The 26,755-nt window shown below is 47.3% G+C and overlaps 1 protein-coding gene across 1 annotated transcript in view; it reads right to left on the reverse strand.

Moving 5' to 3' along the window:
- LOC147109667 (neutral alpha-glucosidase C-like) overlaps positions 1-26,755 on the reverse strand; it is a 205,396-nt gene that overhangs the window by 142,452 nt on the left and 36,189 nt on the right. Inside the window, exons 5-7 of the mRNA XM_086002347.1 lie at positions 13,425-13,610; positions 7,736-7,796; positions 270-336 (exon numbers count right to left, since the gene is read on the reverse strand). Coding sequence (XP_085858473.1) covers positions 270-336; positions 7,736-7,796; positions 13,425-13,610 — 314 coding nt within the window. The remainder of the gene's footprint in view (positions 1-269; positions 337-7,735; positions 7,797-13,424; positions 13,611-26,755) is intronic.

A 26,755-nucleotide genomic window follows, 5' to 3' on the forward strand; every position in this document is an offset into this window, starting at 1 on the left:
CAGCCACAGGACTGCAGGTGCAGTCCTCGTGGAGCCTCCAGAGAGAGCAGATCTACATTCGATGTTATCCTGCAGTTTCTTGTTAAATCCTGTTTGTTTCATTAAAGTTCATTTTGTTTGATCGCCTGAGTAGAACTCAGTCTTTTAGTTAGGAACCCACGTTCCTACAATGATACTATTGTGACATCCAAAAGAAGCAAGAGATAAGGTAAAATCCAACAAAAGATTGGCCACTTAACACAGAAATACTATAAAGATGTGCTGCTTACCATTAGTTTTGATGTCTATAAATTCATAAAATTGCTCCTTCCACAATCCTAGATCTTCTTCGCTTTCCTGCAAATACAAACCACAATCAAAAATTACAGAACAACTCGCTGGGTCCAGAATAGTATCTAGCTTAAGGCAATATTAGCTGGGGCTTCCCCAATGGCTCCGTGGGTACATGCACTACATGGTGTAGTACTGAGTTGTATAGACCAAAAAGGCTGCTGTCTAATCCCTGCTCTGCTGGATCTCAGTGGAGCAACAGCGGGAAGATCCCGATACCTGGCCTAGTATCATGAGCTGTGAACGGGTAGGAGATCAGCCAGGGCTCCTGTTTTTTCCCATTTATTAATGACCTCTATGGCAAAGTATCCATATTTGGATGTTGCACGAGGGCAGGTTGTGTCCGTTCAAACAACCTGCGGAAGCTCATTGGCTCGGCTCACATATGGTCACTTGGTTGAACTGCACCCCAGCACCTTCAGATATGCGAGGGGAAGAAAGTTGAAAGGGGGAGAAATCTAACATTCTAAAAGAAAGGTAACACTCAATTTGTAACAACGCAGAACTACTTTTGAAAGCAGCTCTACCTTCAGGGTTTCACTCCCGTGCTGGAGGTGAAATTCTTTTTTAACGAACAACAGGAGAATAGGGTCGTTTGTCCATAGTTAACGCACCATAAATGAGACTGTATTCTCAGGTGTCACATTTCAAAGTCACGTATGCTCGGGCTTTCTCGTGTCAGTAACTATAGAGAAAAACAGGGATCCTTATGATTTCCATCATTAAAAGTGACAGTTCACCCCCTTTGTTTATGGTGTAGTATAGGCTTTTAAGGGTCAACAGTGCAGCCAAAAAACATTACTGTCACCCACTTGGCTGTCTGAAGCCCCCTCGCTTCTGCCCTTATTAGTAGTCCAATCGTTTTACTGGCAGTGTCTCCCCATAGCTGTGGAAAGCTTGGGGGAGGATGGGTTACATTTAACATTTAAAAGCACAGTAGATGTGTAAGTTGCTGCCTGTGTGGCACATTGACAACTTGGTAAGTTTGAACAATTCTTTTCCACCCCCAACTCTCCACAGCTATAGAGAAGGCACTACTCCAAGCAGTGGTGGCAAAACTGCTGCATTAATGGCATGGGGAGGGCTGAGCAGGCCCTGGTTTCCTCTTGCCCTTGTTGTAATAGTGGGAAAGCAAAATCTGAAGCTGCAGTCTGGCACCTCAGACATTCAGAAACTCAGCTTTTTGGAAATTGCACCTTTATACTGGGAAAAGGCAATTAATAGCTGTCTTCACCAGCTTCCTCTGAAGAGTCAATCAGTAAAGGAGAGAAAGCAACTGAGCCATTAGGACCAGAAACTAAAACATTCATCTCCAGTCTGTGCTGCGTTGGTTGATCTCAGTAAGGAAGCAATAAAAAAGAATTAGCATTTATATGGTGCCTTTCACAACCTCCACACGTGCCAAAGTGCTTCACAGCTAATGAAATACTTTTGAAATGTAGTCACTGTTGTTAAAACACAGCAGCCAATTTGCTGGTCTCACAAACAGCAATAATCTGTTTTAGTGATACTGGTTGAGGAACAACTGCTGGCCAGGACGTTGGGAGAACACCCCTGCTCTTCTTAAACTCGTGCCATGGGTTCTTTTACGTCCACCTGAGGGAGTAGACAGGATCTTGGTTTAATAGCCCAGAATTTGCTGGAGCGGGGCATCTTTTCTTAAAAATAACGATGAAGTTGAGGGCAAGCTGCCATTTTTACGAGGCTAACAGCGAGTGGCCCAAGTTGTTCAGCAATTTGTGGCGATTTGCAAATACAGGAAACTTTCTGGTATCCGGCACGGACGGGACCGACGTGGTGCCGGTTTATCAACAATTCTGGATAACCGAATGCTATAGTAAAAGATACGGAGCTCAGAGCGCCGTATAAAGCAACAAACCCTGTTGCTTCAGCTTCAAAACAATCGGCACAAGTTGCAAGCGTCTCTGTAGCTTAGCAACAGCTTCAGCTGCACCCTTGCACAGCAACAAATGGAGTAAAAAAAGTAATAAAAGTAAAAAAAGTTACCTGAACCGACTCCTGAATTTTGCCGGTGGATAGAGCGTTCCAGTTATTTAGGGGCCGGTTAATCGAAAGTTTCCTGTAATGGGGTATCTGTTCCTCGCCACAAATTTCTGGACAATTTGGACACTAATAATGGTGAGCGCCATTAAACTCGCCGTTACATTGCCAGCAAACTCTGGGCCATCATCTCATCCAAAAGTTGGCACCTCTGATTGTGCAGCACTCTCAGTACTGCACTGAAATGTCAGCCTAGATTATGTGCTTAAGTTTCTAGAGAAGGATTTGAATGAGTCAGAAGTGAAAGTGCTACCACTGAGCCAAGGCCGACACTGAGGCATGCTACTGGCAGTAAGGGACAGTTAAAAGGACATTCCCACAGTCCAAGCAGGAGACACGTTACAGTACTGTGCAGGACATTTGATGATCTGCGTCCATATTTTCCTTACAACCCTCAGACCCATTTTTAGCCAGATATTCATCTAGGTCTTTATTAAAAAGAAATAAAAACAAAAAATGCTGGAAACAGTTCGTCAGCAACTGAAACAGAAAGGGAGGTTAATAGTGGACAGAAAGTGACGCCGGCGCAGGGGAAGAATCTGATTGATGAGTAGTGGGTGAGTGCTTTTTTTTTCTTCAATTTTAAGTTTATTTCTTTTAAGGTAGTTCATAGTTAAGGTAGTTCGGGAGAGCGAGAATCCGAGAGATTAAATTTGAGGTAAGAGTTTTTTAATTAAAAGTATGGCGGGGACCTCAGTCCCGTGCTTTGCATGGCCTGCAGCATGTGGGAATTCCTAGACGCTTCTTGCAGTCAGGATGACCACATGTACAGTAAGTGCCAACGGTTTGGCCAACTTGAGATCCAGTTTTCGGAGCTCGAGTGTCAGCTGGAGGCACTGCGGTGTATCCGCGAGGCTGAGAGTTACGTGGATAGCACATTTTTAGATGTGGTCACCCCGCAGCTTAAGAAAGTGCAGTCAGAGAGGGAATGGGAGACCACCAGTCAGAAGAAGGGGGGCAGGCGGGTAGTCAGGAAAGCCCCAGAGTGCATCTCACTCAACAACCATTTTTCTGTGTTGGAAAACGGTGAAAGTGACAGTTCCTTTGGGGAGTGCAGCCAGGCACTATGGGTGGCTCAGCTGCACAAGGAGGGAGGAGTAAGAGTGGAAGGGCAATAGTGGTAGGAGACTCAATAGTGAGGGGTGCAGACAGGCGTTTCTGCGGCCGCAGACGTGACTCCGGGATGGTATGTAGCCTCCCTGGTGCCAGGGTCAAGGATGTCACTGAATGGCTGAAGGGCATTCTGAAGGGGGAGGGCGAACAGTCAGAGGTCGTGGTTCACATTGGTACCAACGACGTAGGTAGAAAGAGGGATGAGGTCCTGCAACAAGAATTTAGGGAGCTAGGTGGCAGATTAAAAAGCAGGACCTCAAAGGTTGTCATCTCTGGATTACTCCCGGTGCCACATGCTAGTGAGTATAGGAATAGGAGCATAGAGCAGATGAATGCATGGCTAAAGAGTTGGTGCAGGAGGGAGGGCTTTAGTTTCCTGGATCACTGGGTCTCTTTCTGGGGAAGGTGGGACCTGTACAAGTCGGACGGGTTGCACCTGAACCGGAACAGGACCAACATCCTTGCGGGGAGGTTTGCTAGTGCTGTTGGGGGGGTTTAAACTAACTTGGCAGGGGGATGCAATACGGATTAGGGGGTGATGCACAGCCAAATATAGAGGAAAAAACAAGTCAGTCTGGAAGGCAGAGGAAATATGTAACTGCACAAGGGAGTATGGCAAGGCTGGATGGCATTTATTTTAACGCAAGGAGTCTTGCGAGTAAGGCAGATGAATTGAAGGTGTTGATGAACACATGGGAGTATGATATTGTTGCTATCACAGAGACATAGTTGAGGGAGGAGCAGGACTGACAACTCAATATTCCGGGGTATAGAAGCTTCAGGCAAGACAGAGGGGGTATAAAAGAGATGGGGGGTGTCACAATATTAATCAAGGAGTCAATTACTGCTGTAAGGAGGGATGATATCTTAGCAGGTTCCTCTAATGAGGCCATATGGGTAGAACTTAAAAACAAAGAGGGGGCAAGCTCTTTGCTGGGAGTGTACTATAGGTCCCCAAATAGTCAGGGGGAGATAGAGGAACAGATATGTAGGAAAATCTCAGAAGTGTAGAAATAATAGGGTAATAATAGTAGGGGATTTCAACTTCCCCAATATTAACTGGGATAGTCAGAGTGTGAAAGACTTAGAGGGTGCGGAATTCTTAAAGTGCATCCAGGAGAGCTTTTTGAGCCAGCATGTAGAAAGTCCTACAAGAGAGAGGGCGGTACTGGACCTAATTCTAGGGAATGTAGCCGGGCAAGTGGTAGAAGTGTCAGTAGGAGAGCATTTTGGTGACAGTGACCATAATTTGGTGAGATTTAAGGTACTCATGGAAAAGGACAAAGATGGACCGGAAATAAAGGTTCTAAATTGAGGGAAGGCCGATTTTAAAATGGTAAGGCAGGATCTGGCCAAAGTGGACTGGGATCAGCTACTTGTAGGAAAATCCACATCAGAGCAGTGGGAGTCATTCAGAAAGGAAATAGAGAGAGTACAACGCCAACATGTTCCCGTAAAGGTCAAGGGTGGGACCAACAAGTCCAGGGAACCCCGGATGTCAAGGGATATACAAGAATGGATTAGGAAAAAAAGGGAGGCTTTTGGCACATACAAAGGACTAAAAACGGTGGAAGCCCTAGAGGAGTATAGAAAGTGCAGGGGGTACTTAAAAAATAAATTAGGAGAGCGAAGAGGGGGGCATCAAAAAACACTGGCGGGCAAAATAAAGGAAAATCCCAAGGTGTTTTGTAAGTATATTAAGGGAAAGAGTAGGGCCCATTAGGGACCAAAGTGGCAATCTGTGTGTAGAGCCAGAAGATGTAGGTGAGGTTTTAAATGAATATTTTGCATCTGTGTTCACTATGGAGAAGGACGATGTAGGTATAGAAATCAGGCAGGGGGATTGTGATATATTTGAACATATTAGCACTGAGAGGGAGGAGATACTAGCGGTTTTAGCGGGCTTAATGGTGGCTAAATCCCCAAGCCCTGATGAGATGTATCCCAGGCTGCTGTGTGAGGCAAGGGAGGAGATTGCAGGGGCTCTGACACAAATTTTCAGAACCTCTCTGGCCACAGGGGAGGTGCCAGAGGACTGGAGGACAGCTAACGTAGTACCATTATTCAAGAAGGGTTGTAGGGATAAACCAGGGAATTACAGGCCAGTGAGCCTAACATCAGTGGTAGGGAAATTATTGGAAAAAATTCTGAGGGACAGAATTAGTCTCCACTTGGAGAGGCAAGGATAGTCAGCATGGCTTTGTCAGGGGGAGATCATGTCTAACCAATTTGATTGAATTTTTCAAGGGGGTGGCTAGGTGTGTGGATGAGGGTAGTGCAGTTGATGTAGTCTACATGGACTTCAGTAAGGCTTTTGGCAAAGTCCTGCATGGGAGACTGGTCAAGAAGGTAAGAGCCCATGGGATCCAGGGCAATTTGGCACATTGGATCCAAAATTGGCTTCGTGGCAGGAGGCAGAGGGTGATGGTCAAAGGTTGTTTTTGTGACTGGAAGCCTGTGTCCAGTGGTGTACCGCAGGGATCGGTGCTGGGTCCCTTGCTGTTTATAGTGTACATTAATGATTTAGATATAAATGTAGGAGGTATGCTCAGTAAGTTCGCTGATGACGCGAAAATTGGTGGAGTAGTAAATAGCGAGGAGGGGAGCCTCAGGCTACAGGACGATATAGATGGGTTGGTCAGATGGGCAGAACAGTGGCAAATGGAATTTAACCCGGAAAAGTGTGAGATGATACATTTTGGGAGGACTAACAAGGCAAGGGAATACACAATGAATGGTAGGACCCTAGGAAGGACAGAGGATCAGAGGGAGCTTGGTGTGCATGTACATAGATCCCTGAAGGCAGCAGAACAGGTAGATAAGGTGGTTAAGAAAGCATATGGGATACTTGCCTTCATTAGCCGAGGCATAGACTATAAGAGCAGGGAGGCTATGATGGAGTTGTACAAAACGCTAGTTAGGCCACAGCTGGAATACTGTGTGCAGTTCTGGTCACCACACTATAGGAAGGATGTGATTGCATTGGAGAGGGTGCAGAGGAGATTCACCAGGATGTTACCTGGGCTGGAACGTTTCAGCAATGAAGAGAAACTGGACAGGCTGGGGTTGTTTTCCTTAGAGCAGAGAAGGCTGAGGGGGGACCTGATTGAGGTGTACAAAATTATGAGGGGCATAGATAGGGTAGATAGAAAGGAACTTATCCCCTTAGTCTGAGGTCAATAACCTGGGGGCATAGTTTCAAGGTAAGAGGCAGGAGGTTTAGAGGGGATTTGATGAAAAACTTTTTCACCCAGAGGGTGGTTGGAATCTGGAACTCACTGCCTGAAAGGGTGGTAGAGGCAGGAACCCTCACAACATTCATGAAGCATTTAGATGAGCACTTGAAACGCCATAGCATACAAGGCTACGGATCGAGTGCTGGAAAATGGGATTAGAATAGATAGGGCTTGATCGCCGGCGCGGACATGATGGGCCGAAGGGCCTCTTTCTGTGCTGTATAAATCTATGACTCTATAACTTCTTCATCCCAATCCGCTGAAGGGTCTTATCCATAATATTGACTTATCTATTCCCTTTTGGATACCGACTCTGCTGTGTATTTGCAGCATTTTCTCTTTTGATCTCTCTTTTTGAAAGTGTTTAATTGGCACACTTTTAACTGCTCTGCCTGGCAGACTTCTCCACATACCTACTTTATGGGTACCCTGTTCAAATTTCTTTGTACACTATTTGGTATACTTGCTATCCTTTTAAATTAACACAAACACATTCATTACTGCATTACCACAGCACCCAAAGTCAGTCAATGTGCCCAGATCTGAGGGTGCCGGGGCCTATTGCAAGGTCTTCTAATCTTTAGCCTGACTTGAGGCTTGTTAATTTTGTGTTTGTCTCCTCTAGTTCTGGGATCACAACTCAATGGGTTCATTATTCTAAAGGAGATGCCTGCTCTTTGTGCCTGTTTGCTGGACCCGACACGCTTTTGGAAAATGAAAGCACCTAAAGTCAGTCAGTGCAGCTAAACTCTAGGGTGCCGGAGGCCTGTTGCAAGGTTGCAAACTTCTCCCAATGTCAACAATAGGTTGCACCTCGAGAAGCAGTTTCCTCCCAACTTTCCTTGATCACTACATTGGGACAGACTGAAACAGCAGGCGATCCAAGTCACGAGTCCTGGGGAACTCCTGCTCATGTGATAAGAGACTTTTACCACCATTCTCTGCTTTCTAATACTGAGGCAGTTTTCCCAGGCAGCCAGCTAATTCTCTGTTACCTTCTGGGTCTCCGTGTCACGTTTCCTTTTGCCTTCCAGTCTGCTTGCTCTTGTGTTTCTACTGTGTGGGCAAAACAGAAAAATTACATTTCTGGCTTTTTTTGCTGAATTTACTCAGACATTTAATTGCTTCTGTTAACGAACTGGTTAATGTATCTCCGTAAAATTCCTTTGTATACTGTTTTAGTATACTCACTATCCTTTCAATTGAACACAAACAAATTAATCGCTGTTATTACCAGTAAATTGAATTAATTTCAACATATTTGCTTTTCACTGAAGAGAGTGATGCCAATGCTGGAGAAAAAGAACACATTCCCTTTGCACTCAGCTACAGCATCAAAAACCCTTAGTCAGGTAACTTAGATACAGACTCAGCAAGTCTCACTGATTTGGAATGAGGCTTATGTATGTATTATATATTTTTAATGCATCTCACTCTTAAAAATAAGCACAGCCGATGTTTAAATGAGTTTGGGATTGGTTTCTCTTTTAAAGAAAACCTAGCATTTATATAGCCCTTTTCACAATCTCAGGGCATCCAAAACACTTTACAGCCACTGAATTATTTTTAAAATGTAGACACTGTTGTTTTATAGGCAAATGTGGCAGCCAGTTGCACACAGCAAGGTCCAACAATGAGATAAATGATCAGATATTCTGTTTGAGTGGTGAGCTTTGAACTCATATCTCTGGATTACTAGTCCAGTAACATAATCACAGGGCAAACAAGGCCTCGATTTAATGTCTCATTCGAAAGATGGCACCTCTGACAGTGCAGCACTCCCTCTATACTGCCCTGATGTGTCAGTCCAGATTATGTGCTCAAGTCCTGCAGTGGGGATTTGAACATATGACCTTCTGACTCAGAAGGGAGAGTACTACCGCTTTGTTTCAATATAAATCTCACTCCTAACATTCCCACGATGTTGAGGTCTCTGGCTGAATACAACATTGGACTCCACCAGACTTTGACTGACCCAAGACTAAACAGCATGTTGCAAAAGGCCTTGCACAATTGCAAGCACCATAAATGTGTCTTAATCTCAGCCTCAGGAGGAACTGTTCTTACATCAGGATTGGGTGAATGGAAATATGGTCCACTTAAAGTCAATATTGTGGGAAAGAAGGGAGCTTCTACGATCTGATATATCTGAATCCACAGATCAGTCTAAGGGGCAATGGCATTGTGCTAGAGTGTCCTGCAAGGACAAGTAGTCCTCCCCACATAGCAAAGTAGTCAGTTTCAGAATAAGGTAACCATTCTGCTGAGCTGAGATTCACAGAACTGTCGTTTTGGATGGGAAAGACACAAGATTCTGTTAAATGGGATTTATTTCCATTTGTCTTTCAACAGATTTGTGTTTTATCATCTTTGTTTTTACAAAGCAGGCATCTGAACTTGGGTAAAGGGGAGTTTTAAAAAGGACTACGGCTTTTCTGTTACTTAGAGTCAAAGCATATAAATCAAGTTGTATTGTGGCTGAACTAACACCTCATTGAAAGGTGCATCTTCATGTGTAAGCCTAGGTAGTGGGAGTTCAAATAAGGAGGGGGGAGCTATCGTAGCTGAGCCTAATCCTGTCCTTACTCCATAACATTGCATTTTCCATCAGAAGTCACTGGATACCAATCGGCAAAGGGAACCCTGGCTAATTTCTCCCCATCCCCTTCTATCCCAGGGGCTATTACGACAACTGTAGGTCATGTGGCTCTGTCCGGAATGTCAGCTTGGCTTAGTTGGTAACACTTTCACCTGAGTCAGAAGGTTGTGAGTCACACCAGGATTTGAGCACATAATCAAGGCTGAGTCGTTGCTGCAGCACTGAGGGAGTGCTAAATTGTCTTGTGGTCCTATTTGCTTGTTGAGGTAGATATTAAAAAGTCCATTGTACTATTTGAAGATGACCAAAGGGGTGCTGTGGTTAACATTTCTCTCTCAATGAACAAAAAAGAAAAAGATTAGTTGGTGATTCATCTCAGTGTTGCTGTATGGAAATTGCTGATGCAGAATGGCAGTCATGTTTTTCTATGTAACAAGTCACTGAACTCCAAAACGAATTCCTTGTGTGAAGCACTTTTGAGATGTTTCGACAAGGTGATAAGGCGCTTATGACAAACATAAGGTATTTGCACCTTGTTTTAATTTGGTAGATTTCTTCAACTCAGTCACAAGGCATAAGGATTTTAAAAACCAGTTGTAGTTAAAATCCATGTGACAACCTAACTCAATACAATTTTTTCTGAAAGGCTGGATGGATGAGCCAAACCACATTCAAATAAACACATACAGTGTGATTTTCTCAATTATGTGCATGACTATCAGTTACTTTGGGGGAGTCTAGAACAAGGGAGTATAACCTTAAAATTAGAGCTGGGCTGTTCAGGGGTGATGTCAAGAAGCACTTCTTCGCACAAAGGGTAGTGGAAATCTGGAACTCTCTCCCCCAAAAAGCTGCTGAGGCTGAGAGGTCAATTGAAAATTTCAAAACTGGGATTGATATATTTTTGTTAGGCAAGGGTATAAGGGTTATGGAACCAAGGCGGGTAAATGGAGTTAAGATACAGATCAGCCATGATCTAACTAAATGGCGGAACAGGCTCGAGAGGCTGAATGGCCTACTCATGTTCCGATGTGCTTTAGAATGCATCCAACAGTTATTCAAGCCAGGAATCTAAGGCAGCTGATTTCAAGATAATGAACTCAAACTGTTCAATGTAGGAACAGTGCCACCTAAAATTGCCCAAAAGGCTGCCTTTGAGATTCATAAGGGAAATATCTTTTTAACTGCCTGAGGATGCCAATAAAATATAGAGTTCAGCTGTTGAACCTAGTGTTGGGAGGTGAATAGTTAATACAGGCTTCCAAATATTGAATACAAGCTTTTAAGCCATTAAGTTGTAAATTAGCCCTGATTCAAGTAGAGGCAAGAAGCACTTAGTGAATTGTAAATGGGTCATGAACCCACAGTAAGGAGGTAAGGTAAGGGGGTGGTTGTAAAAGTGGAGCCGGCCTGTCTGGAGATCCATGCTTCAGTGACTTGTTGGGGATGACTGACACAAAAAGGGGCAAGCCCTTCTGATATGCCCGCCCACAGCGGCCGTCCATCAGCCGCGCGATACGCAGGGGACCTCAGCTCCGGTCCGTCCCGGCCCGGCCGCTATCGCAACGGCACCGGACCTCAGGCGCTAGGCAGGGGGAGGGGCCGGAGAGAGGGACAGAGGGGAGTGGGGGAGTGAGGGGGTGGGGGAGGGGAGGGAGACAGGGGAGGGGAGGGAGGGAGAGGAGGGGAGGGGAGGGAGAGAGGGGAGGGGAGGGAGGGATAGGACAGGGAGAGGACATGACAGGGAGAGGGGGGACACACAGGGGCAGGGAGACCAAGCGCCCCAAAATTGCCCTCGCAACGCGGGGCTCCCCAGCTAGTATATATATATATAGGTCATATACAGAAGTAGAGTTTTTCTTTGTCTTTGGTAGAAGTAGCAGTCTTTTTTAGTCTCTCTATGTTGATCAGAAGAAGGCTTTAATTTCTTCTACTCTTAGAGTCATAGGGGGAAAAATTCAGTTGTTTGCGCCTCCTGTTAGCACCTTAAGAGGGTGCTAATGGGGCGCAAAGCAACTGGCGCCCGGGCGCGGCGATGTTTGCGCCGCTCACGTAATTAACTAGACATTTTGCGGCGGCGCTAAACACTACCGCCACGATCTCCTGCGCCGGCAGATCGTGACTTCAGTCGAGTGTGCAACACCCCGGAACGGATATTGAGTGGCGCCCCATGCCTTACCGCCTGCCGCTAGCAACGACAGGTTGAGGGGAGCGTTTTGCAGTCAGAAAGGGACTGGGGGAGCGCTATTTAAAGGCGACCGCTTCCTGCCTTTTTTTGTTGGTGACATTTTTGCACCACATATTCTGAGAGAGAGAGAGACTTCTGGAGAGATTCAATGCTGTGTGAAGGAGTTTTGGGTGCTGAGCAGCACTTTGCTGGTTCATTTTGATTTGCCCTTCCTTGCTTCGTCAGCACTCTGAGGTAACGCCTCGCTCCTCGGCCTTTGCGCCTTAAGACAGGTGTGAAGCGCCTGATTTAGCGCTCCAATCACCTCCAGGGGCGATAAAAGTCAAGTTTGCCGTCAGAGGCGATAATTAGCACCAGGCGCTAAACTTTTGCGCACGGCCGATAATGGCGCCCCAAACGGGGTGATACCGAATTTTTCCCCCATAGAGTCATAGATTTATACAGCACAGAAAGAGGCCCTTCGGCCCATCATGTCCGCGCCGGCCATGAAGCCCTATCTATTCTAATCCCATTTTCCAGCACTTGGTCCGTAGCCTTGTATGCTATGGCGTTTCAAGTGCTCATCTAAATGCTTCTTGAATGTTGTGAGGGTTCCTGCCTCTACCACCCTTTCAGGCAGTGAGTTCCAGATTCCAACCACCCTCTGGGTGAAAAAGTTTTTCATCAAATCCCCTCTAAACCTCCTGCCCCTTACCTTGAAACTATGCCCCCTGGTTATTGACCCCTCTACTAAGGGGAAAAGTTCCTTTCTATCTACCCTATCTATGTCCCTCATAATTTTGTACACCTCACCCCTCAGCTTTCTCTGCTCTAAGGAAAACAACCCCAGCCTGTCCAGTCTCTCTTCATAGCTTCTTCTATAAGAACTTTTACCTAGCAGGTGTAAGAGGTAAATATTACAAGGTTAGAGCCTAAATTGTAGGTACACTAGTCTGTTACAGGCAGACTAAGAGTGTCAATTAATTGCGAGTAGTCTGAGATCAAGAAAGGCAAGATGAAAGCCAACTCAGATATCGTCACTCAAGTGTAAGGCGGGTTCAGTCGGAACCGAAGATCCAAGTGAGACAAATAACTGCGCCAGGAAGGGGTTCATCGACTCAACACTCCAGAAGCTAATGCATGCGTCCCAGGGAAGGAGGAATATTGACCCAACCACAATGCTCGTGAGGGTGAGGTTGTAAGCTCTGAACACTGTTGATCACACACATGGACTTGAGCTATTTGATAGACTGGCTATTCAAAGCTGATAACTTGTCATCAATCCAAGGAATTATTCTTAAAGTAATCTCACCAATTTACAACCTCAGACTCTGATCACTGCTATAGTTAACACTCAGCATCCATTAGCACTGATTTACAGTGATACACTTAATTGCCTGTGTAACCTTTACTACTCATTTTGTAAAGTAACTCTGCCTATTAATGATTTGCTACTCAACTGCTACTTAACTCTGATTACATTTATGCAAGTCTATTAAGTGTTCATGTAGCCAACTTCAACTTTAAGTTGTGATTCGTAACCAATAAATAGTGTTTAGTGCATGACTTTAGGTTTGGCTCCTTCCTTGATGATTTGGCAAGAGAGTTAATTATATCCACTGTAAATATATATATTTATGCATGATATTAACACTTGTTCAATAAAGTCATTTGTTAGTTGAAGCCTAAAATAAGGCCTAGTATGTTGGAATGCTCCACTACTCTTGAAAGACAGAAGGAAGTTCCTGTAGGGGCAGTGGGTAGATCCTGGAATTAAAATAATTAACAGGTTAATTGAATGGCAGAACAGGCTTGATGGGCTGAATGGCCTACTCCTGTTCCTGTGTGAAAATTCCCAGTGCACAACTGATAATGGGATGTACATCACAAGCTATGGAATCGCGCCTTGAAAACTTACACTTCAGATTGCGACTTCTTGCGGAGATGTTCGAAGTATAAAAGGCCGAGAGAGTTCACACTCACTGACATTTCGCCCTGATCCCGAATGTCCATTCGAAATGGCTTTGCTATAATTAGTACCCGAGTACTTCCATCGACAGTGGCCAGTATTACAGAAAGCCCATCCTTAGACACTACAGTCAGTCTGGAAAACATACAGTGAAATGCAGTAAGCAGTGTGCCACACGTTCACACAGAATTTTCCATCTCAGAAATGCTCAGGAAAAAGACGAAACACTTTTACATCCAAAAGCAGAAACAGTTAGTTAACACATAGGACCCCTGCCCCGCAAAAATATGGTGGCACTCGCGCTCCAGACAGCAAAAGCGGATCTAGCGCCCGCACAAAGATAGCTGAGGGCCCTTTTCCGTCAGGTGGTTGACGCTATTGAGGTTCGCTTTCCAGAAGTGACGCCTGGTGAGTTGCAGTGGGAGTAGAGGTCCGATTATCATGAGAGCGAGTGGTGAGTGGCGAGTGGTGCAGCCCGGCCCAACCGGCCGGCGGTCTGCAGGAGCTCGAGCAGCCCAGCACGGTAAGGAGGAGGCCCGGCACCAGGCCACGATTTTGGTGTCAACTTATTTCCTGTCGACCACGCTCCACATTAGCGCAGCTCAGCCTGAGACACAGGCACTTACCAGGCCCGGTGAAATAACTAGGCCAGGTTTTCTTTACTATTGTTCCTAGTTATTCTGGTGATTGCCTGCACCCCTAGATGCCTTTCATAGCTGCTCTGCTGACTATTGTAAGTATCATATTCTGGAGCATATCTGCAGTTGTTGTAGTAATGAGAACCTCTATATCCATTGCAACCTGGATTGCTATAGCCATTGTTGTAACTACAGGAAACTCTTTGGTATCCGGCACCGACGGGACCGGGATGGTGCCGGTTGATTAAAAATTCTGGATGACGGAGAGGGTTATCTACCGAGGCTATTTTTAACAAATAAAAATTAAAAAATCAAGAAATGTGCAGTATAGAGTAATTGGGTACTCACCTACAGAATGTTGTGTTAAATGGATGGTGGAAGATGCTTGATTAAGTACAGTACTGCCAGTTGAGGGTAATCCATAACTCTTTAATTACTTAACAGTAAAACAAAACTTATACAGTAAACAGGAAAATGGCAGATCAGAAGAGACTACCGGCAGCGCGGGAGAGTCAGACTCCTGTTATTGAGGTGTTCGGACTTCCGACAGCACCAAGAAGCCAAGTAGTGGCAGTTTGGAGAACTACCCCCACTGACTACCTCGGCCACCGCGGGAGACTCAGACTCGGCAACATTTCTGGTTATTGAGGTGTTGTTTTCGGAGTATGAATTTTGCCGGTTAATAGAGAATTCCGGATATTTAGGTGCCGTTTAAACGAGAGTTTCCTGTACTATAACCTTGATTCCAGTAGTTGTTGTAACCCTGGTTCCAGTTCTGATTTTTAAAAGAAAAATAATTTTTGGCAGTTAACAAAATGTGCAAGTTCCAAAAGACATTCAGCACTCAAAAGGGTTATATTAACATTTCAGTGATGTGTGCCAGTGGCAAAACACTTGCTTTGGATATTTTTTTTATTGCAGTTCACTGCGGTTGTGACTAGTTTACTTTGAACATTGAGGGTGAGGGAGTATCTCTGGGGTGAGTTGGAATATATTTATTTTTAGGTTAACCTTTTTTTAAAAAAAATGATCCCAATCTCCAGACAGTGAACCTCTTGAGGAAAACTTTTTTTTTTAGGTTTCACATTGATCATCTCCTGCAGTTAAGAGAGAAGAATGTTTTAATCTCTTTCGTTCTGGTGTATTTGCAGTTATTATGTCTCAGGTTGACTTTATGCCAGGACTGTATCAGTGTGAGAATTTACACCGAGACTAACCTAAAATCAATGCACAACTTTTTTATTCTTTGTTTTTTTTTTAAATAGCTTCAAATTCAAAAATATTTTCTAGCTAGATCGTTAATTACTCATACCGGACCTCTATTTGTTAACTGATTTTATGTAGTATGTTCATTAAATGACCAGACCGTTCATTTGTGAATGTTTGTACCTGTGCCATTATTGTTAAATGGTTGTATCTGGGCTATTAAAAATTTATACCAGGACCATTCTTCAGGCAAACATTTTTTTTTCAATGTTTCACATTTCAATTCATGTGGTGTAATGCAGACAAAGGTGAGCTGTGGATGTGTAACCCAAGAAGACGGTCCTGAACTGGAAATGTTGGTGTGAATGGATGTCTGATTGAAGCTGAACAATATCAAGGCAGGAGGGGGAGGGAAGCACTTTTTAATCTTAAATTAGGCCACAAGCGCTTTTGCTCCGATGGAAAGTGGTTTTGGGTGCACTTCAATGAAAAAGTGGTGGTATAAAGCTGTGAGGCATGAGTCTCGTACGGGTTTATGTTTGCACAGAGTGCTCGTTAACTCCACCTCCCAACAAATGTTGGAAACAAAGTTATTGCCAATGTCTGGTGTAATAATAAGAAAACTTAACAGAAGAAGTCATTTGGTTCAGCAAGTGTTTTCCTTCCACCAACAATATCCAATCTATTTCTTTTTGTGATGAGACGTTAAATCTGCTCCTGTGGTTTAGATGGATTAATGAGGGACAGCCAGCTCGGATTTGTTAAAAGCAAATTGTGTCTTACTAACCCGATTGAAGTAGCATGGGATGTGTGAGACTTTGCCCAGAACGTATACTGAAGTGAGGTTCCTTCTCTCCAAACCTCCAGATCTTGACATCGAATCAGAGAAATTTACGGCACAGAAGGAGGCCATTCAGCGCATCGTGTCTGCACCGGTCGAAAAAGAGCTATCGAGCCTAATCCCACTTTCCAGCTCTTGGTCCATAGCTTTGCAGTTTACGGCACTTCAAGTGCATAATGTGATGAGGGTTTCTGCCTCTACCACTCTTTCAGGCAGTGCATTCCGCCACCTTCTGGGTGAAAACATTTCTCCTCAACGCCCCTCTAATCCTTCTACCTTAAATCTATGCCCCTTGTTTGTTGACCTCTCTGCTAAGGGTAATATGTACTTCCTATCCACTCTAGGCCCCTCATAATTTTATACACCTCAATTAAGTCTCCCCTCAACCTCCTCTGTTCCAAAGAAAACAATCCCAGCCTATCCAATCTTTCCTCATAGCTAAAATTCTCCAGATCAGGCAACATCCATATAAATGTCCTCTCTAGTGCACTCACATCTTTCCTGTAACGAGGTGACCAGAACTATTCACAGTACTCTAGCTGTGGCCTAACTAGTGTTTTATACAGTACAGGTAGACTATCCTTTATCCGAAAACCTCGGGACCAGCCGTGTTTCGGTTTTCGGAGAATTTCGGATTTCGGAAGGTGGGTCGGCGGGGGGTCGTGCGCACAACCCCCCGCCGACCCCCGCCGGCCCCCGACCCCCGCCGACCCCCCCCGCGGACCCCCCGCCGGCCCCGACGCCCCCGCCAACCCCCCCCGCCGACCCCCACCGGCCCCGACCCCCCCCGCCGACCCCCGCCGGCCCCGACCCCCCCGCCGACCCCCTCGCGGACCCCCGCCGGCCCCGCCCCCCCGCCGACGCACCCGCGGACCCCCGCCGGCCCCAACCCCCGCCGACCCCCGGTCGGGGTCGGCGGGGGGTCGGCGGGGGGGTCGTGCGCACGACTTACGCTGACGCTCAGCGTAAGTCGGCGGGGGTCGGGGTCGGCGGGGGGGGTCGGCGGGGGTCGGCGGGGGTCGGGGCCGGCGGGGGTCCGCGGGGGGTCGTGCGCACGACTTACGCTGACCCTCTGCTCAGTGTAAGTCGTGTGCACGACTTACGCTGAACGAAAAAACCTTCGGTTTTTAGAGGGTTTCGGTTTTCGGAAGTTCGGATAAAGGGTAGTTTACCTGTACTAACATAAGGAACTCAATTACATCTTCGAGGGGGATGGCGTCAGATTAGAAACCAGAGCTTCAGTAGATGTTTCCTAGGGTTTTTTGCACTATTTAATTTTCCAACATATTACAGGTAGGGTGCTGCGAAAGGTTTAACCCGCTGTGTAGTTCCCTGATTATTTTTATGTATATATGTATATATAAAACAATGGAAAAAATTGATATATATATTTTCATGTGTAATTCACTCATACCATGTCACAGTAAGTGTTATAAATCTCATCATTCATCAAGAAACTACTCATGAAATAACGCTGGATGGCCAGCTGGTGGCGCCGTCCAAGGAGTATAAATACTCGGGCGTGGGCCCAGCTTTCCAGGGGCATTTTGTAAGACAAGGAACTAGTGAAGTACAACTAGACCTCCATGTTCTGAAACAAGTTGATTAAAGCCTTGCTTTATGCGCAAACCAAGTGCGTAGTGAGTTTTATTACGTCAATTTAATCAACTTGCTATCGACTCCACGATTCGGAAACAGCCAGCTACGACTCGAACTGTAGAAGGGAACTCAGACAAGTAATCGATCCATCATGGAGAAACTACTCAGACCCCGCCCGTCTCGACCTGACCCGAATTCACTTACAGCCGCTAAGGTATGGAAACACTGGTATCATACCTTTAGCAACTTCCTTGAGGAATGTGTTGAGAATGTTCCTAACAAGTTACGAATGCTTGCTAATTATGTATCCCCTCATGTGTTTGATTATATCGAAGACTGTGTAGGCTATGACACCGCTATCCAAATACTACAGCAGCTATATGTCAAGTCCCCAAATGAAATTTTTGCTCGGCATCTACTGGCCACAACAACCCGGGGAATCACTTGACGAATTCCTTCAGAAACTTCGAAGGCTCAGCAAGGATTGTAATCTTAAAGCTGTTACAGCTGAGCAGTACCAGGAGGAGTTAATTTGTGATTCCTTTATTAATGGGATTGCGTCTCCCTTCATACGTCAGCGTCTGTTGGAAAATAAAACCTCAAGTTACAGGCTACCTATGACAGGCATGTTCTCTGGACTTAGCAAAGAAGAATGCAGACACCTATCATTCACCACGTGCACGGGCTGCTGCTATCACTTTTAGTGACTCTTCCGATAGGCCTCGGGCGGAAGCCCTCGCGGATGACTCCTCCAACCCGGCTGATAACAACCCTACCGATAACAACCCTACCCGAGAAACCTACACTGATGACGACCCCGCCCTAGCGGCATCTTGGCAATCTGGAAGGAAGTGTTTCATCTGTGGAGATGCGTTCCATTATAGGAAATTGTGTCCTGCTCGTAACGTGACCTGCAATCATTGCAGCAAGAAAGGTCACTTTTCTAAGGTATGCCAGTCAAGAGCCGCTATTAGTAACAAAGGCCACTTTTCTAAGGTATACCGGTCGAGAGCTCCTGTTAGTTTTGCAGCTACTTTCTATAAAACTGCTCCTCCCCCAAGAGCCACTACTAAGGTTACAGCTACTATCTATAAAACTGCTCCTCCTCCAAGAACCACTACTAAGGTTACAGCTGCAATCTATAAACTGCTCCTCCTCCAAGAACCACTACTAAGGTTACAGCTGTCAAGGGTAAAACTGCCCCTCCTCCCATCACAGCTGTTTTTCCCCAAAGTCTGTCCATGCAGCCACGAAGGTTTCGGTAAATGGACACATTTTGAGTGCACTAATCGACTCATGCAGCTCTGACAGCTTCATTGGTGAGCGGGCTGTCAGTAAGTTAAAACTGCGTATTTACCCCTCTGACAGGGAAATTGCAATGGCTCTGACGACACTGACCACCAATTCTTCCGGCTTTTGTCTTGTCAACCTTATTCTCAATGGCCGCACTTATTTCTCCACCTGGCTCGGGGTGCTCAAGGACCTGTGCAGTGATGTGCTCCTGGGACAGGATTTCCAGAAACAACACAAAAGACTCACTTTCGACTTTGGAGGGTCAAAGCCGGAGCTTACTATTTCCAAAGTACCGTTTTGTGCGCTTTTGGCGGCTTCGCTCGACGAGCCCTCCTTGTTTGCCAATCTTTCCCCCCAATGTAAGCCCATAGTCACTAAATCACGATGTTTCAGCCAAGATGATCGATCCTTTATCGAGACAGAAATCTCTCGCCTTCTAGCTGATGGTATCATTGAGTCATGTTCATCTTCCTGGCGGCTCAAGTCGTCGTTGTTAAAAATCCTCTGAAGCAACACAAGAAACGTCTTGCACCGATTACTCGCAAACTATTAACCAGTATACCGACACGGATGCCTACCCACTACCACGCATCGATGAAATGGTCAATAGCCTTGCCAACTACAAGGTATTTTCAACTTTTGATTTAAAGAGTGCATATCATCAAGTGCCGTTAAAGGACTCTTACAAAAAGTATACGGCCTTTGACGCCAATGGTCAGCTTTACCAGTTTTGTCGCCTTCCATTTGGGGTCACCAATGGGGTGGCCGTCTTTCAACGGGCAATGGATAGCCTAGTCAAACAGGAGAACTTAACGGACACTTTTCCATATCTGGATAATATCACCATTGCTGGTCATGACCAGAAGGAGCATGATGCTAACCTCCAGAAATCTTTTGACGTCTCTCCGTCGTCGCAACTTAACCTTAAATGAGTCCAAATCTGTGAAATCAGTACCATCAGTCAACATCCTTGGCTACTGGGTGGGCAACGGTGTCATCAAACCGGATCCGGAGTGACTTTGTCCGCTTCAGGAGTTCCCTCCCCCTACGAATCTCGGCTCTCTTCGTCGAGCACTCAGCATGTTCGCCTATTATGCGAAGTGGATACCCCACTTCTCCGACAAGATCCAGCCCCTGTTTCACGCAAAGTCATTTCCATTAGAGGCAACGGCTATTTCAGCTTTCAACCTCCTCAAGCGACAACTGGAAAAAGCCACGCTTCGTTCCATTGATGAAAATCTTCCTTTCGTGGTCGAGTGCGATGCATCGGATGTGGCGATCTCTGCTACCTTGAATCAAGGTGGTCGACCCGTTGCAATTCTGTCCAGAACTTTGCAGGGTAGCGTGCTCCATTATCCTCCTGTCGAGAAGGAGGCTACGGCCATCATCGAAGCAGTACGTAAATGGAGTCATTTTCTCGCTCGTCACCATTTCACACTTATAACCGATCAGCGCTCCGTAGCCTTTATGCTGGATAACCGGAAACGCACTAAGATCAAGAATAACAAAATACAACTCTGGAGGATGGAATTGGCTGCCTTTGGATATACCATACATTATCGACCCGGCAAAGAGAATGTGGCCCCGGATACCCTCACGCAGGCATTCTGCTCTTCTATGTCAACTTCGACTCTGGCGGATCTTCATACTGACTTATGCCATCCTGGCGTTACCCGTATGTTGCACTTTGTGCGATCTAAAAATCTCCCATTTTCTACGGAAGATGTGAAAAGAACGTGCTCCTCCTGTAGAATTTGTGCGGAATTAAAACCGCAATTCTTCCATCCATCGGATGACTTGCTCATACACGCTATGCAGCCTATGCAGCGACTCAGCATTGACTTTAAAGGGCCATTGCCCTCCTCAACGCGTAACAGCTACTTACTGAATATGGTGGACGAATATTCCCCCTTTGCTTTCCCCTGTCCCAATATGCTTACTTCCACAGTGATCAAATGCCTTGATCAAGTCTTTTCCCTTTGCGGTACGGCCAATTTCATCCACTCTGATCGGGGTCCCTCCTTCATGTCAAGCGAACTCAAAAGTTATCTCTCCCAACGGGGAATTGCCACAAGTAAAACGACACTGTACCATCCCATCGGTAACGGACAGGTTGAGAGATACAACGCTATCATTTGGAACGCTGTTCGTCTTGCGCTGAGGTCACGCAACCTACCAGACCAGCAGTGGGAAACTATGCTCCCTGGCGTGTTGCGTTCCATCAGGTCTATCCTTTCTACGTCTACCAATGTCACACCTCACGAGCGATTCTTCAGCTTCCAGCGTCACTCCATCCATGGGACGTCTCTGCCGTCATGGTTGTCAGCCCCCGGCCCCGTGCTGCTCCGAAGATTCGTCCGATCATCTAAAACCGATCCTCTTGTCGACTCACCAACGTCAACCCCACGTACGCGCATGTGCGGTACCTGGATGGCTGGACGTCCACCGTTTCGCTACAGGACCTGGCTCCCTGTCCGGCCGGTTCCACGGACCCAACCGATAGAGGGACCCACGGGGATGATGCCGACACTCTGCGCTCCCCCGAAGATGACGCCCTACCTGGGGCATCGAGAGATCTGCCAGCTGCCCAACCGGATCCACTCGGGGAGCCGAGCGCTCCCCGTGGGATGGCCACCCGAGACCAGGACGCCGGTCAATTCCCGGCTATCCAACAGGATGAAGCCAGTTCTGCACCTGTGGGGACCCGCAACCGGAGTCACGATCTCCCCAGCCTCCCTCGGGTCAATCAGAGCAACATGGGCCTTGTCGATCCACCGGTACGGATCAAGCGGCCCAGGGACCAAGACACGGTCCGGGGAGACGTCTCTTGTAGCCATAAACAAAAATCTAAAAGACTGCAGCTATTCGTGGTCTGCCTGATCTGCTAAGAGAAAATCGTCAGACTTCCAAATCTTTTAGGCTGGAAGAATGTTATTAATCTCATCATTCATCAAGAAACTACTCGTGAAATAACGCTGGATGGCCAGCTAGTGGCGCCATCCAAGGAGTATAAATACTCGGACGTCGGCCCCCAGCTTTCCAGGGACATTTTGTAAGACAAGGAACTAGTGAAGTACAACTAGACCTCCATGTTCTGAAACAAGTTGATTAAAGCCTTGCTTTATGCTCAAACCAAGTGCGTAGTGAGTTTTATTACGTTAGTAAGCACAGCTGTTTCTGCCCAAAATAATGTGAGCACTTAAGACGCTATAACCGACAACTTTGAAATTGACGTTAATGTAAATAGTTCATCTCATTGAAACATACAAGATTCTGAAAGGGATTGACAGGGTAGATGCTGAGAGGTTGTTTCCCCTGGTTGGAGTGTCTAGAACTAGGGGGCATAGTCTCAGAATAAGGGGTAGGCCATTTAAGACCGAGATGAAGAGGAATTTCTTCACTCAGAGGGTTGTGAATCTTTGAAATTCTCTGCCCCAGAGGGCTGTGAATGCTGAGTCTTTGAGTATATTCAAGGCTGAGATAGATAGATTTTTGGACTCTCGGGGAATCAAGGGATATGGAGATCGGGCGGGAAAGTGGAGTTGAGGGCGATGATCAGCCATGATCTTATTGAATGGTGGGGTAGGCTCGAGGGGCCGTATGGCCTACTCCTGCTCTTATTTCTTATGTTCTTATCCCATATGCTTTTTTAACAGCCTTATCGACTTGTCCTACCATCTTCAAAGATTTCTGTATGTGAACCCCCAGGTCTCTGTTCCTGCACCTCCTTTAAAGTTGTACCATTTAGTTTATGAAAGCAAAATACTGCGGATGCTGGAAATCTGATATAAAAACAGAACTGCCTGATGAAAGGTCATCAACCTGAAATGCTAACTCTGTTTCTCTCTCCACAAATGCTGCCTGACCTGCTGATTATTTCCATTTAGTTTATATTGCCTCTCCTCATTCTTCCTTCCAAAATGCATCAATGTCTGAGTTTATTTTTATTTTTTTAATATGGTTTTGCACCTTAAATACTGACATCTGAAGTACAATCATGGAATCATAGAATAGTACAGCACGGAAGGGGGCCATTCAGCCCATCGAGTCTGTGCCGACTCGAACAAAGGGCAATCGGTTAAGTCTCGTTCCCCCCCTCTTACCCCATATCCATGCAATTTTTTTCACCTTCTAGTATTTATCCAATTCCCTTTTGAAGGCTACTATTGAATCTATATCCACCACCCAATCAGGCAGTGCATTTCACTCGTTGCGTAAAAAGGTTTTTTCTCATGTCGCCTCTGGTTCTTTTGCCAAACACCTTAATTCTGTGCCCTCTGGTTATTGACCGTTCAGCCATTGGAAACAGTTTCTCTTTATTTACTCTATCTAAACCCTTCATGATTTTAAACACCTCTATCAAACTCCTCTTCACCTTCTCTAAGGGGAATAACACTACCTTCCCCAGTCTATCCCGGTAACTGTAATCCCTCATCCCTGGAACCATTCTAGTAAATCTCTTCTGTACCCTCCAAAGCTATCATGTCGTTCCTAAAGTGTGGCGCCCAGAATGGATAGCTGGTTGGCTGAAAGACAGAAAGCAAAGGGTAGGGGTAAAGGGTAGCTATTCAGAGCGGCAGAAGGTGGGAACTGAGGTCCCACAAGGATCAGTGCATCATCCACTGTTGTTCATAATTTATATTAACAACTAGCTGAAGTGCCCGGCGGTGCCGAGGCTTTTCGAGGGCATGTTGTTGTTGGAAGAGAGAGAGAGAGCGACTGGGGGGAAGAGAGAGAGCGACTGGGGGGAAGAGAGAGAGTGACTGGGGGGAAGAGAGGGAGGGAAGGGGAGGGGGGGAGGCGAGGGGGGGAGGGGAGGGGGAGGGGATGGGGGGAGGGGGGGAGGCGAGGGGGAGGGGAGGGGATGGGAGGGGGGGGGAGGGGAGGGGGGAGGGGGGGAGGGGAGGGGGCGGGGAGGGGGAGGGGATGGGCGGGGAAGGGAGGGGAGGGGAGAGGGCGGGGGGGGAAGGGAGGGCGGGGGGGGAAGGGAGGGGGGAAGGGAGGCGGGGGGAATGAAGGGAGGGGGGTAAGGGGGTGAGGGCGGGGGGGGGAAAGGGGGGGGAGGGCGGGGAGGCCCCCCCCCGAGAGTCGCGGGCCCCCCCCCCCCCCCCGAGAGTCGCAGCCCCCCCACCCCCGAGGGCCGCGCCCCCCCCCCCCGAGGTGAAGACCGCCGATTGAGCGCGCAGCAGGAGCTGAGACGCGGCGTCTCTCTCTGGCTCGGCCGGCAGGGCCCCGGTTGCCAGGGTAACCGTGACGCTGACCAAGCCCCGCCCCCCGGCCGAGCCAGAGAGACGCCGCGTCTCAGCTGCTCCTGCCTGAGCGCGCGGCCCCCCCCCCCGAGGGTCGCGGCCCCTCCCGAGGGTCGCGGCCCCCCCCCCCGAGGGTCGCGGCCCCCCCCCCGAGGTGAAGACCGCCGATTGCGGCTGTGCGAGACGGCCGGCGGACCCGGTTGCCAGGGTAATGCTGGACGCTCAGCAAGCCCCGCCCCCCGGCCGAGCCAGAGAGAGACGCCGCGTCTCAGCTCCTGCTGCGCGCGCACCCTAGCGGCGCTGGGCTGAGGCTCGGCCCCTCCAGCCTTTGAGTGGGGCCGGGAGGTGCCTAGCTCGGGCGTGGGTGCAGAGGAGACGCCGAGGCTTCTAGGCCTACCTGGAAAAACGGGGGAAAGGTAGGAAAATTAATGAGATTAGATAAGTTAATTACTTTCTAAATCATGTTTTTTAAAACAATATGGCCTAGAAATTCGGTTTGGCGCAGCGAGGGCTTTAGCGCCGGAAGTTAGTGCCGGCGCTAAGTCCCCCTGCGCGCGCCAAAAATTCAGTAGCGCCGCGCCCAAACGGCTGCTGGCGCTACTGAGGGGTCTCAGCGCCTCAAAACTGCGCCACGCGCCGCATTGCGGCGCTGTTCCGGCGCTGCGGCGCCCGCTGCGGTGCGGCAGGCTCGGGAAGTGCAGGCCTCTCCTTCCGTTGAGGAGCTGCCTGCACCCGGCCGCGGCCCGCGATAATCTTTTTAAAAATGAGCCGGCACCTCGGACAAGTGCCGGGCTTGCTTCTGTTCCGGGGGGGGCGGGGGGGGGGGGGAAGTCCGGGGAGGGAGCTGCGGCCAGGCGGCCGGCGGGAAAGCGGACCGGCCGCCGCGGGGCCTTTAATGCGCCGGCGCAAAGTTCTGGAAGGCACCTCTGCCAGAACGTTGCTTGCGGCTGCCACGGGCGAGGCGGCCGCAACTCAATTTCGAGTTCGGGCGGGTTACCATGGCAACCGGGACGCTGCGCACACCGATGACGTCCATCGGTGCCGGCGCAGCGCTACCGGCCTAACGCGATTTAGGGCCCCTGTCAATTTCTAAACTGGCCATAACTTCGGCGCTAGGCCCTCTAGCGCCTCAAAAGTGGCGCTAAGGCAGTGAATTTCTAGGCCTATGTGTTTTAAAAGCAACGTTTTTTTTTAAGACGCAGAAAGCGGGAAAAGAAAGAAAAGTTTGGAATCAAGACGGCGGCGACTCACCTCGGTTCAGAACGATAAGGCCCGGCCACACACGCACCGATTGGCCCGGCGGCACATGCCAGCAACCCGGCGTACGATTGGTCGAGCTCGAGGTCACTCTGTCGCTAATGAGCAGATAATGAGATGCTAATGATCGGAACGTTGAAGGTTTTTGGGATACCGCGGGCGCGATTTTAGCCCGGCCGAAACGTAAATACGCTTAAAACCGTCTCGGAAGCGTAAGCTTTCTTTGGAGGTAACGCGCGCGTAGGTACGCCCTGTAACTTTCGAGCGCATACCCGACAGACGCACACGCGATGACAGACAGACAGAAGTACCGATTTATATATATAGATAGATAGATTTAGACTTTGGAATCAAAAGCATAATTTCTAAACTTGTGGACTGTAATGATCAATAACATGTCATTCTATAGTGGACACTAGGTGGAGCCGTAGAGCTGTGTAGAGCTGTATATAGCTGTATGTATAAGACTACACTACCCAGCTGTATATATATTAAGACTACATTACCCATGAGGCACTAGGCTACCCACAAGGCAGCAGTCAAGATGGAAGCCTCTACAGATACTGGACCTAGTCCACATGTGCTCAATAAAAGGTCTAGCAAAAGCTAGCTGTGTTCATAATAAGAATGTCTATTTATTAATGAACATGCCATGGTACCAGGATGGTGAAGATCTGCTGAAAATTGTGAAAAGCGAAATGGAGAATTTGAAGCCACCAGAGCGTTTGAAACTCACAGGAAACATCGACTACAATTGGCAGACTCTTAAACAACAATTTGAACTCTACATTGCAGCCATCGGATTCGGTACGAAGTCAGATGCAAGGAAGATAGCGTTGCTGCTTACGGTTGCAGGCCCACAGGCGATAGAGGTATTTAATACATTTGTATTTAATCCAGCGGAGAACAGAGACAAATTAGACGATGTGCTACAGAAATTTGATGCACATTGTTCTCTCAAAAAGAATGAGACGTATGAAAGATACATCTTCCGTTCTCGGACCCAGCAACAAAATGAGACTTTTGATAGCTTTATAACTGATCTGAAACTGAAAGCACAGACATGTAATTTCTCTGAGCTCAAAGCATCTAAGATTCGTGACCAGATTGTGTTTGGTATTTATGATAAAAAAAGTCAGGGAACGTCTGTTGAGAGAAACCGAACTAAATTTGGAAAATGCGGTGAAAATATGCCAA

Source organism: Somniosus microcephalus, chromosome 12 (assembly GCF_052327205.1).
Source record: "Somniosus microcephalus isolate GS21.2 chromosome 12, FLI_Smic_1.0, whole genome shotgun sequence".
NCBI classification, from domain to species: domain Eukaryota; kingdom Metazoa; phylum Chordata; class Chondrichthyes; order Squaliformes; family Somniosidae; genus Somniosus; species Somniosus microcephalus.